The 12,500-nt window shown below is 40.8% G+C and overlaps 3 protein-coding genes across 4 annotated transcripts in view; 2 read left to right on the plus strand and 1 right to left on the minus strand.

Moving 5' to 3' along the window:
- The window catches only part of htatsf1 (HIV-1 Tat specific factor 1), a 5,662-nt gene extending 4,900 nt beyond the window's left edge, over nt 1–762 (plus strand). The window contains exon 10 of the mRNA XM_063013867.1: nt 264–762. Coding sequence (XP_062869937.1) covers nt 264–584 — 321 coding nt within the window. The 3' untranslated portion in view covers nt 585–762. The remainder of the gene's footprint in view (nt 1–263) is intronic.
- Nucleotides 763–1,833: 1,071 nt separating this feature from the next.
- si:ch73-52f15.5 (uncharacterized protein LOC100150557 homolog) lies at nt 1,834–3,996 on the plus strand. Of its 2 annotated transcripts, XM_063014300.1 has the most exons (6): nt 1,834–1,884; nt 2,039–2,099; nt 2,632–2,833; nt 3,165–3,232; nt 3,360–3,504; nt 3,732–3,996. In XM_063014300.1, exons 3-6 carry the CDS (start codon nt 2,653–2,655, stop codon nt 3,773–3,775), a joined length of 438 nt encoding a protein of 145 aa, XP_062870370.1. In that variant the 5' UTR covers nt 1,834–1,884; nt 2,039–2,099; nt 2,632–2,652; the 3' UTR covers nt 3,776–3,996. The 2 variants fall into 2 exon arrangements, with proteins under 2 accessions (XP_062870370.1, XP_062870371.1); XM_063014301.1 differs by lacking the exon at nt 1,834–1,884 and having other exon boundaries at nt 2,024–2,099.
- A 1,926-nt stretch (nt 3,997–5,922) lies between these two features.
- Nucleotides 5,923–12,500, minus strand: part of fgf13b (fibroblast growth factor 13b) — a 13,771-nt gene continuing 7,193 nt past the window's right edge. Inside the window, exons 2-5 of the mRNA XM_063014096.1 lie at nt 9,676–9,789; nt 9,198–9,301; nt 7,906–8,104; nt 5,923–7,795 (exon numbers count right to left, since the gene is read on the minus strand). Coding sequence (XP_062870166.1) covers nt 7,659–7,795; nt 7,906–8,104; nt 9,198–9,301; nt 9,676–9,789 — 554 coding nt within the window. The 3' untranslated portion in view covers nt 5,923–7,658. The remainder of the gene's footprint in view (nt 7,796–7,905; nt 8,105–9,197; nt 9,302–9,675; nt 9,790–12,500) is intronic.

Below are 12,500 nucleotides of genomic sequence, written 5' to 3' on the forward strand. Positions count from 1 at the left end.
CAGTCAGGGTAATTGGAGACACTGAATTGCCCTATAGGTGAACGTGTGTGTGTGTGTGTGTCCACCCTGTGATGGACTGGCGCCCCGTCCAGGGTGTTACTGTGTGCCTTGCACCCATTGAAAAGCTGGGATAGGCCCCAGCACCCCAACAACCCTGATTGGATAAGCGGTTAAGAAAGTAAATGAGTGATTGTGTTTACGTTTTTTTTTTTTATTCCACACCCTGGCTGGTTATTAATCAGGCTCCTGTTTCTGTACCTCAGGTGGAGGAAACGGTGAAGGAGCGAGAGGAAAGGTTAAAGGGCTGGTCCAGTTTTCTAGGGGACGGAAAAACGAACGAGACGAAATCTAAAGAAGGAGCGGAAACGATAAAACCAGAACAGACAGACGAACAGCAAAACCAGCAAGAGGACAAGACTGAAAAGAGAGAGGTTAGGGTGGAAACACTGGAGGAGGAACAGAAGGAGGAACAGAAGGAGGAACAGAAGGAGGAACAGAAGGAGGAACAGAAGGAGGAACAGAAGGAGGACGCTGGGGTTGAATCCACAGACAGCAGTTTGGCCAGCAGTGATGATGAGTCCTAAACCTGAGGGTGTAAATAAATACTCACACTGTGTGGACTTAACCCGTCTGATTGATGTACAATATTATGAACAGTACTTGTTTGTGGTAATTCATCTCCTCTGATCATCAGTGTTTTGTTGTTTTCCTGATTGTCTGTAGAAACGCAGGATTTTATAATAAAATCAGAATGTTGGTGTCTGTGTTGGTACGACAGTGTTTATGTACCGATTCCATCAGCTGAACTTTAAGGTTCTAACGTTACTGAGGTGGTTCAGAGCACAAGAACCTCCACCTTGTGCAGAACCACCTTGTCTTGAGATCTATACCTTCTTCTGTAGAAGTTTTTGCTCCATATCATGATGGGGCGGCACGGTGGCTCAGTGGGTTCGATCCCCAGGTGGGGCGGTCCGGGTCCTTTCTGTGTGGAGTTTGCATGTTCTCCCCGTGTCTGTGTGGGTTTACTCCGGGTGCTCCGGTCTCCTCCCACAGTCCAAAGACGTGCAGGTGAGGTGAGGTGAATTGAAGATACAAAATTGGTCACGACTGTGTGTGATATAACCTTGTGACCTGGTGAATCTTGTGTAATGAGTAACTACCGTTCCTGTCATGAATGGAACCAACGTGTAAAACATCATGTTAAAATCCTAATAAACAAACAAACCATATCATGATGCTCTCGCCACCATACTTCACTGGTATGGTGACTTATAATGGGAGCAGTTGTACTGACAGGAATGTTTAGGGTGGTCATCATGTTGTTCCTGAGAACTTTAGGAAGCTCCATCATGGTTAATACTTGTGCAAAATCTTTCCAATCAATAAAACCAGGTGTTATTATGATCTAGAAGCTGATTTATTTGTATGTAACCCAGCAACTAGCTTGTTTTTAACCCTTCTTTATGATTAGCAATAATAATGTGTGTTTATAAACATATAAATATAAATGGGTATGAATGTGAAAGACCTGAAGTGTTTACACCCTGGGTTGAGCACTAGCTTCAGCTTACTTGTTCACGTCACTCAGTCTTAATAACTGGAGTCTAATTCATCAAGTAAGTATAAAATTATAAATAGTAACACGGTGTAGTAATAATAGTAATAATAGGCTTTTACCCTCCCAGTGCGGTTTAGTTCTGGTTAAACTGGTTTAGCTGCGTGTTTACTAGCGCGTGATCAGGGTGGCGCGCGCGTTCCCGCCTTCACTCCTGACGCGGTGAATCCACGAGCAACATAAAACAGCGACCGTTAAAATTTAAATTTAAATTCAAATAACACGAACGGTTAGTCAGTAACCGTCACATCGTCTCAGCGGATCTTTCAGTGAGTCGGTTCACTAATCAAAATGTATATTATATTTTAATATTTATATTATATTTCTGTGGTGTTTGTTGGTGTTTATGTGACATGGCTCTTTAACACTCACACTTCAGCCTGCTGCTGTGGGTCTCACGGTGTTATATTGGTTTGTTTAAAGGAATTGATTCATCAAAGTGACTCACAATGGACCTCAGTGGTGAATAATATTTTTACTCACAGTAAGTATACATTATTATTTTAGAAAGCTTATAAATCAAAAATAAGCAGGTAATAAATGTTATATGTTCTTTCAGTAAACCTAAAGGTATGTTGAAATGTTTCATTTTAATTATTGCAAATTAAGTAAAAATATCTAAAACAATTTAAGACAATTTAATCAAAGTAATTTAATCACAAATTAAAATACTCAGCATTTAAAACATAGCCGGGCTGGACTGTTTACATTCCTTCTGCCTGTCAGAATATTGACGCGCCCCAAACAACCTTTACTCACGATGTTCACTGCTGACGGAAGAGAACATGGAGTTACGCCTGGTGTTCAGGAGCTTTCTTTGGCTCTTAACACATCTTCAAGGGTCCAGATCATTTTGGCCACATCTGTACATAAGACTTTTAATTATCATTCTAAAACATACATTAGTAATAAAGAAATATAGACTGAAGTAGTTCAGGACTACACTGATGATCTGAAGTGATTAATAATGTGTTTATAATGGATGCTGATGGTCTGTAAATTCTCGTTGTATTCAGGAGACGACAGTGAATGAGTGAATGATGGAGGGCAGGAGTGGGATGAAGTGCACCACAGAAGCTCCTCACAGCGTCATTCTGACTTATTATGAAGGAGATATTAACACGGTGGTGGATGAACATTTCTTCAGAGCTTTGAATAAGAGCAGCATGCCTAAAGACCTGAGCACCAAACCCCGAACCACACCACCCACTCAACCAGGTCAGTTCCTCATCACAAAGGTTCTGCTGATAATAAGTCACATTCCAACAAGCCGTAAAAATATGAAAGGATTACTGTCTGGGAGAAGTGTGGCATGTTTTTGGGTGATATGGTTCGCTTCTACCATTCAAAAACATGCAAAAGGTGAGTTCACCTCTCTAATTCACCACTGGAAGTGAGTGTGAGAGTGTGCTAGGCTGTTATGGACTGGTGTCTTATCTAGGTGCTGGTCCCCTCTGTAACACTAACCAGATTAACTTGGGTTAGTAAAGTACTATTCTTAATGTATGAAATGTATTTATGGATTGTGTTTGTGTTTTTTTTATTGTAGGTGCTTCGTCTTCATTCTCGTGGTCTCCATCTGGGTCCAGCAGCATGTTTTCTCCAAGGCTCACCAGCGTGAGTCAGTTACTCCATTTCCAAAATGCTATAATTCATCTATATTTGCTACCAAACCACGTACGTGATCTACCTAATATTACTGGTTGTAATCATCTAATAACGAGGTTGTTCTGTCATATATTAGCATTTGGGACAGAGCCAGTGTTTCTCCAGTGAGGGAGCAGTTCGAGCACCATCAGTGATCAGAAGTAATCCTGAAACTTCTGCTGCTACCTGGGGTTTTCCTAAACACTACACAGCACCTTTACCAACACACCCTCTGCAGCCAGGTACAGTACACTGAGTATTCTTCATTCTACATGAACCCATGTGCTCCGGTCACCTCATGACCTTGTGGTTTTAAATCAGTAATCTGAGAAAAAAACCTGCTGTGGTTTAGAAGATGCTGGATTAAGGAGAGTCACTACAATCCAACGATGATGCTCAAGCTCACTACGGGTGTATGTAAACTTCTGACCACATGAGTATTTGAGGACGTGTTTATGTTTTATTGCAGAGTTACAGATGAACAAAAGCAGACCAGATTTCTACTGGCACTGAGGTCACGACCTCCACCCGCACATAAAGAACCTTCATTATTAATGAACTTTCTTTATAATAGTCTTATTAAATTATTAAATATTTGTACAATTTAAAGAAAAAATGATGTAAAAACACAGAATCTGTTTCATTTCATCCCTTATTTCCTTCTGGGTCCAAAACACTGAAAAATAAATAAAAATGTCTTTTTGTTTTATCAGAAATGTACAATTATTGTGAAACCATTGATTTTTATTCAAAGTGACGGAAGGTGGATTTGCTGTTTGGAGGCAACACCAGGAGCTTAGTTCTTAAACACGTGTGAAATTATTTACAGGATCCTTATAGAAATATTTCTTTAAATAAACAATGGTGTCCAATTTTTTGTGACACTGAAGGAAACCCAAACATAATTGGGTTTAATGATTCTGGGTCTAAATTAAAAATAAAGCTGAGGATTATTATTACTGGTTAGACTGGTTCCCAGTGACTGGATCTTCTCATTAATGGTGTTTAGTAGGACGGTGTTGGGCAGGAAGCAGCACAGCGTTCGTATTTCCACCCTGACGCGTCTCTGTAGAATTAATGATGGGATTAATGAGCGCAGGATCTGATGATCTATATTAATGTTGATTTGGATGGAACCTGAGCTGAACGTTCCTGAGATGGATGATGTTACTAATTCTGGACGACAGGATCAAATAAATGAATCTTCAACTCAATGAGTTAAAAGCTGAAATAGCTCCAGTTCCTGCAGGTGGAATGAAATATTCAGGAATTCATTATTTAATTCATTATTTAAAGCTGAAATGAATTTTCTCGTGACTCTGGAACAGCAGAAGATCTGAGATGTAAATCTGAACCTGCTGCTGGAGCTCAGAGGGAATTTACTTCCTCATTAATTTAAAATCAATTAGTACATGTGAGTGTTTTAGTTAATGAATCTTCACACGATTTCCTGTAAAATCCACTTGGATAAAAAATAAAAGAATAAATCAGTTAAACACAAAAAATAAACTTTAATAAATAAAGATCGTTGTGATTTATGTATCAAGTTTACTGTTAACGGGTCCCCGTTTATAGTCTCATGGTAGCTGATCCAAAAGGTACATAACATTTATCTTATGTTTATTATAAATTACTATATTAAATTATTACACTTATTATAATGTATTGTATTAGTTATACAGTTACAGTATTTTATTGTGAGTTGAGCTGGTTAGTGTGTGTTATTGATTATTGATGAGATTAGATCTGAGCTCGTACTGAAGGGCGTGGTCCGTGTCATTGATCGGATGATTAATCGTGTGAGAAGGTCAGCAGCAGGAAAATCAATTAGATTATTTTTCTTGTTTAGTCAAACAATCAATATTTAATATGTTTGATTGATTGAAGTGATTAGCATAAATAATTTTACTCTTTACAAACATAAAACCACGAGAACAGTTCTACTTTCAGGTGGACAAAATAACAGAAACCTCTACTAGTGATCACATGTTGTTCCAGAGGAAGCTTCAGACGAGCTTCAGTTCTGGTACTGATGTTCTGGTGATGGGTGGAGAACACGAAAGAAGCTCAAATGGAACCAAACTCAGGGGAACAGATCCAGCACTTAAACACCTGATGTCTGAAGATCTTTTAGCACATTTGACACTCTGTACTTCAGGGTCCACTGATTCTAACCTCTTCTGTTATTGGAACACAGCCCTGTTATAGCACTGCATATCATCTATATGATCAGATGATCAGAGACGGTCCATCACGACTTCACGCCTCCCTCCACCTCCTCTTCTTCATCTGTCTCACACCTCCTGACTCTGTCCTACACTCACAATTTATTTGGGTCAGAATAAAGGTAAAATACAGACGAGGTTCAGAAGATCTGATCACAGCAACGCTGGAGGAGCTTCCTAAAGTTCTGTGCTGCTCCGTGTAGACCACTTACAGAAATCAAATGATTTTCAGGGTGTAAACAGGGGAACCACCCTGAAAATGTAAACATTCTACATGACCAACCAGACCTGAATTTAACATTTATAATGAGTAGTGTTTGCATACAGTATACACCTTTAGGTTAAGGGCCCCATTTGGCCCCGCTGATATATAAACGTGTAGCTGCAGTAACAGGATTTGATCGACACCTCAGAAATAAACCAGCACGTCAACAAGATGTTTTATATATTTATGATTGATTTATTTGACATTACATGTAACTAATATCATGCAATGCAGTAAAAATCTAATCACTAGAGATCAGATCAGAGAATCTAATTACACTTATCACTCCTCAACACCCCCAGAATATACAGGGGGGCAGGATTTCAAACCACATCACCCATCTGTAGAGCACATCAGTCTTTTATAGGGCAAAATCCTTCACTGTAGGGCACATCATTCATCTGTGTAGGGTGCATAGGCCTCCGTTAGGGCACATTGGCAGCCTGTAGGGCACATATGCCTCCTTTAGGGCACATCAGTCGTCTATAGGGCACACTGGCCTACAGTAGGGCACATCTGGGTCACGTAAACATCATGTTCATACAGTGTGGTGTTTAAATCTCCAGCCGATCGCTCACTGTGTCATTAATCCATAACAGAACATAAAACCAGTCTCATGCAACACAAATTATCAGCGCACATTCAAATAAAATAAAACATGATTGAGCTTCACTGAGGCTTCACCTACATTTCTATTAAATTAGATTTAAATCTTAATGATTTATTCTTTTACTTACTGTGTTTCACTCGTTTTCATCTATAAGCTTCTGGTACGACCTGACCGGATCTGTCTGCCACAAACACTAAATACTGTTTTGTTTTTCTGACGTGGACTCGTGTCAGTAGTTCTAGATTCTTTCTTTAGGGTCGGGGTCAGAACATTGGGAGGGTCAGAGCTATTTTACTTTGTTTACATGATCAGCAACAAACTTCAGATTCTAAAATCAATTTTTACATTTTTTTCTGATTTTCCTTTCTAATTCATCTAAATGATTCTCCAGACCACTCGAGCAGGATGGAGGTTCCTGATGAGTCTGGTTCCTCTCAAGGTTCCTAACTGTAATTTTAAGGGGGTTTTTCCTGCCACTGTCGCCCTCGGCTGATCAACAGAAGGTTTTGGTCTGTCGGTCCTGGATTCTGTAAAGCTGCTTTAAAACGATGTTTATTGTAAAAAGAGCTATAGAAATAAATCTGACTTGGGTTGATAATAAGAGTGCAGTTTGTCCTGACCTTGGAAGAGAAGACCACTGTTCCATGTACTTGGTTGTTTCTGGATGAAGGAGTTTGTATGTCCAGTGTTTCAGTCACAGAAATATTTAAATCCTTAGACTGCCATGAAATACCACAGATTTATAAACTAGCAAATAAATTCAGCTGATTTAAGGTTCATGAGGGGAAAAAGAACAGAAATGAAACAGAAGTAGTAAAAGTATCCACACTTTCTTTGGCTGAGCAAAAATCATAAATCCTCTCAAAGTAGCATCACAAGAATCAGAGAAAGCTTCACGTGGGTGTGTAACAGTGATCAGATGCTACTGAAGTTAAAAGGCCTGGCTGTGGTCACTCAGTCGCTCGGACCGTCGGACAGTCTCCGTCTCGGTGGTCAGTGTGTGAAATCAGCAGCTCCTGTTGCAGCTAAATAAGAAGCTTCGAAGCACAAATGAGGTTCATTTAGTCCAGTAAAAGAGTTCGAGCAGAATTAAAAGCACTTGATGAAGCAGCGGTTGGTTCAGGCTACACGTTCGGTTCTGATGGCTTCAAAAGTTCAGGGTTTGTTCTCAGGGTCGGAAGATTTTGCACTTGTGATGTGATCACAGTGATCGTCAGGAGGAAGAGGTGAAGAAAGCGTGTAAACGTTAGGGGGGGGAGGTTGTGCTGGGTTCGCTCCTCTCGCCGGGTCTCCTCGTTACAGGGACTCGTTCTGGCTGGTCAGCTTGGCTCCGTTCATCATGGCCGAAGCGCTGCGGCTCTTGGACGGGGTTCCGATTCCTGAGCGGGAGAATTCGGTGATGTCGTGCAGCGAGGGCTCTCGGTACATCGCAACTAAACGGGAGAGAGACACAGAACGTGACATGAGGAAAATTCCAGCGGTATTATTATCGTCTCTGATCAGTGTCTGTTTGGGTGGAGTGGTTGGGTACGAGCTCACCGACCTTTGAGGGGTTTCGGGATGAAGTGAGAGGCAGGTTTGGTTTTTTTGACGCGGTTCCCCTTCATAACTCGCCCCTCTTTGTTCAGGCCGAGGAACCAGGCTCGACCCGACTGCTGCTGCCGGTACAACATGGACGAGTACGTCACGTAATAATTCTCATAGACCGACTCCTTAAACTTACACTCGGGGGTGAAGTGTTCCTGTCACACACACACACACACACACACACACACGCTGGGTTAGATTAAAAACCCCAAACACAACCTGAAAATAAATCAGCACTGAAACGATCAAATCTGGAAGTTTTTACATTTTAGTTATGTCCAGTTCCCCGACTGCAGTACCTCAGCTGTATGCACTGACTAACTCTAGCCGAGCGTGTTGGTGTTGTTATTCCCTGAATATTAATTTACAGTTCCGTTTCCTGTACGCGTATAAACACCCTCAATACGGTGAAACACACCGGCACACACACCTCGTCTCATTAACGCCTCCTGAAAGCTGCCAGCACCAAATGTCAGGACAACGCACCGAGGCGGCGCTAAATTATTCATCACGTCTGAATCGGAGCAGCAGGACGTGTCAAAACACACTAACACACGGGAGAAGGTTCCAGGTTCCACACGGAGAACTCCAGAGGAACCGTACACTCATCCATACAGTTCAATTAGGAAGTGATTTTAATGAAAGGTCCTGCTGATTAACAACACAAACATCACCAACGTTTCACCAACATGATTTCAAACCCTGAACACTTCATCTTTAAACCTAATCATTATCTATTAACCCTGAACCCCTGATCCTTAAACCCTAAACCCCTGATCCTGATCCCTAAACCCTTCATCTTTAACCCTAATCACTAATTATTAACCCTGAACCCTGAACCCCTGATCCTGATCTTTAAACCCTTCATCTTTAACCCTAATCACTAACTATTAACCCTGAACCCCTGATCCCTAAACCCTTCATCTTTAACCCTAATCACTAACTATTAACCCTGAACCCCTGATCCTGATCCCTAATCCTGAACCTGAGAGTGGGTTTCACAGCTGCTGAGAGGTTTGTAGATTATTAATAAATGATCAGGATGTAACGAGAGAGACGAATTGGAACCTCCCAGAATAAAACCAGATTAGTGGAGGATGAGTTTGGACTGATAAAGTCACGGTAGAGGTTCTGCTGCTGCTGCTGCTGCTGTACATTGGAATCGGGTGAAGCTGCTCCAGCAGGGTTAGGAATCAGGATCAGGTGTGATAGATGAAGTGAATGGTGTGTGTTGGATCTGGTACTTACGGAGGTGTACAGGTACCCCAGGTTGTTCATGGCCAGGTAGAGTTTAGTCTGAACGCCCTGAATCGCCACCACACGCAGTCCGACCGGGATCAGGTTAAACACCGCTGAGGGGTTCAAACACACAACCTTCAGATTCAGTGTTTATTCATGACAAGGTTTTTTGACTGTTATAATCCAAATATTGATCTACTGGTGGTTTAAACTGGGCAGTACTGGTTTATGATAGATAGTTAGGATCTTTAAACACCAGCAGTGTTTGGATCTGTTAAACACAGTAATGATCTAGTGGCACTTGATCTAGATGAATGATCTAGAGAGCTTTTGTTGTGTTTTGAACATAAAACCTACACTGACTAGTTTAACCCAGCAGTAGGTCAGTATTTAGCAGTGAGGACGGGTATCGATCAGTAACCAGCTGATCCTGATGTGTGTTGTATTAGATGATAATCAGAGATCAGGTGATGATAAGCAGACGGACCGTAACTATTGTCCTCCTCCTCCTTGGTGCCGTCGATGGTTCCGTCGGCCTGGAGCTGCAGGTGAAAACCCTGACGGCTGTAGAGTTTCGTCACGATTCCTTTCAGCTGAGGTTCTGGAACAGAAAGAGAGGAAACCGTGAGCCGAGAACACTGAGAGAACATGCTAAAGTGAGGTCTGTTTGAACCATTTGTTATCTAAGATTCAGAGATGACATAAAATTTCCCTCTGAACTAAACTGAGTCGTTCTGTTCAATTAACTAACGACCTTCATTAGGTCTGTACTGCGTATGGAGAGTCACGCTGTGCCCTGTATAAATCCTCCACCACTCGTCCAACCTTTTCTCCCTCAGACACGACCGATAGTGCCTGTTAGAAACACTGCTGAGAGATTCAAACACAACTCCATGGTGCTGCACCACCACAGAACATCAGACTGAACTAATAATAATAATAATAATAATAATAATTTTTGTATTTAAATTATTTACAATAATTTGTATTATTGTTGTTATTTATTATTATTGCTATTACTGTGTATTATTATTATTTATTATTATTATTATTATAGTATAATAATCATCTTTATTTTATTATTGTTGTTATTTATAATTATTGTTATTTATTATTATGTATCATTAATATAATAATAATATAACGATCACCTTATTATTATTATTATTATTATTTTCAGTTCTTAGTGAGTTAATAACATATTTAATACATTTATATTAATTATAAATCTATAGACATGATGCAGCTTCTTATAGTTTAGTTCAGTGTTAGGAGGATCATTACGCTAAGGTCACAACTAAAGCACAACAGCAGTTCATTTCATTGCTGGATCACCTACAGTTCAGTGGTGGGAGATTAAAGGTTCTGGTTTGTAGATTTGGGATCCTCACGGTTCCTCGTGTTTCTCTGTATTGAAGCTTTAATACTAAAATAAAGAACGTTGGTGAGATGAGTGAATCGTTCAGCTTCGTTCAGCTTCGTTCCTCTCGACGTCTCTGCTGAATCAGCACATTTCAGTCAGATGTGGTGAGTCAGACTCAGATGTTTATAAAGATAATGGATGATGTTCTCCAGAGAACATCAGAACATCCAGATCTGTATCTGTGTGGGCATCATTAACACCACACAGATCTACACCTGGACGAAGGAGAGGTCTGTGTTTATTTCAACATGATGAAACCAATCCACCTTCTGCACATGATACCTGAGTGTAGAATCATGTGCTAGACTGACCTGCCTGCAGTAAATGGGCGGTGTGTTATGAAGCACGAACTTGGAGGACGAAGCTCTGAAAACCATCAGAATAAAATAACCATGATGAACTTTCAGAGCTGGATCAGTTGGTGCCTTCAGTCCACAAATTGCCATTCACCTGTCACGTCATTAAGAGGAAACGTGACGGAACACGGCGGCTCCTGTCCTAATTTCTTTAACGTTTTCCATCAGTGGTTTCAGTGACACAGAGCTCACACTCGTGAGAACAAAACTACCTGCTATCATGAGTTACAGCTCCATACAATCCTGTAGGAACATCCAGAAACCAAGAAGAACCAATCACAGAACCTCCATCAGATCAGAAAGAAGAACAATGAAGATGACGAGGCTGATGAACAGAATGAAATAATGAGGAACATCAACAGATTGTAAACACCAGCAGATCTGATCTCACACTAACAGAGATTAAAACAAGAGTGGAAACACAACGTACGGTAGATGCCACCAGACCAGAACTCAGGATTCATGCCTGTTTAGTTCATGACTGACCGTGTTTAATGATTGATCTGATCTTCAGCCTGACGTGATGAAGAGCGAAAACAAAAGAGACGAGTGTGATGACAGATCTGGTCTCAAAAACATCTCACAAGGTTTGGTCTTTATCTCATGCTAATGAAGATGATGTGGAACATATACAGACTTTGTTTACCACCAGTTCTGATCCTGATCATGTTTATGTTCATGGCAATGTAATAACAGAAACATCAACACATTTTGAAAGCCACCAGATCTGATCTTCGGCTCATAATGATGAGAAACGTAAACAGATACCAGAGCTCACGATGATGATGATGATGATAAGATGATTGAGGAACATAACCCAGACATGGTTAATGAAGACAATGAGATAACAGGAACTTTAACACATTTTGGAAGCGACCAGATCTGATCTCCAGCTGATGATGATGAGAAACAAACAGATACCAGAGCTCATAATGATGAAGGTGATGAAGATGATAAGACAATGAACAGACAGTGGAGGTCACCAGGTCTGATCTCCAGCCCATGATGATGAAGATGGTGTGGAACATAAACAGACTTTGTTTACCACCAGGCCTGATCCTGATCATGTTTATGAAGATGAAATAACAGGAACATCAACACATTTTGGAAGCCACCAGATCTGATCTTCAGCTCATGATGATGATGAAGCTGAAGAGATGATTGAGGAACATAACCCAGATGTGGTTGATGAAGATGATGATGAGATGATTGAGGAACATAGCCCAGACATGGTTGATGAAGGTGATGATGAGATGATTGAGGAACATAGCCCAGACGTGGTTGATGAAGATGATGATGAGATGGTTGAGAAACATAGCCCAGACGTGGATGATGAAGATGATGATGAGATGGTTGAGGAACATAACCCAGACATGGATGATGAAGATGATGATGAGATGGTTGAGGAACATAACCCAGACGTGGATGATGAAGATGATGATGAGATGGTTAAGGAACATAGCCCAGACGTGGTTGATAAAGATGTTGGACAGACCTGGCCTTCTCCTCTTCCTCTTCTTGGAGCCGAAGAGT

This window comes from Trichomycterus rosablanca, chromosome 18, assembly GCF_030014385.1.
Source record: "Trichomycterus rosablanca isolate fTriRos1 chromosome 18, fTriRos1.hap1, whole genome shotgun sequence".
Taxonomy (NCBI): domain Eukaryota; kingdom Metazoa; phylum Chordata; class Actinopteri; order Siluriformes; family Trichomycteridae; genus Trichomycterus; species Trichomycterus rosablanca.

What these genes read in the sequence shown, in the direction of transcription:
- si:ch73-52f15.5 (XM_063014300.1), top strand. Translation starts at nt 2,653, where the DNA reads ATGATGGAGGGCAGGAGTGGGATGAAGTGCACCACAGAAGCTCCTCAC. An exon ending in TTTCTCCAAGGCTCACCAGC is followed by an intron (nt 3,233 to 3,359) that starts GTGAGTCAGTTA and finishes GTCATATATTAG; the next exon opens with CATTTGGGACAGAGCCAGTG. An exon ending in AACACACCCTCTGCAGCCAG is followed by an intron (nt 3,505 to 3,731) that starts GTACAGTACACT and finishes GTTTTATTGCAG; the next exon opens with AGTTACAGATGAACAAAAGC.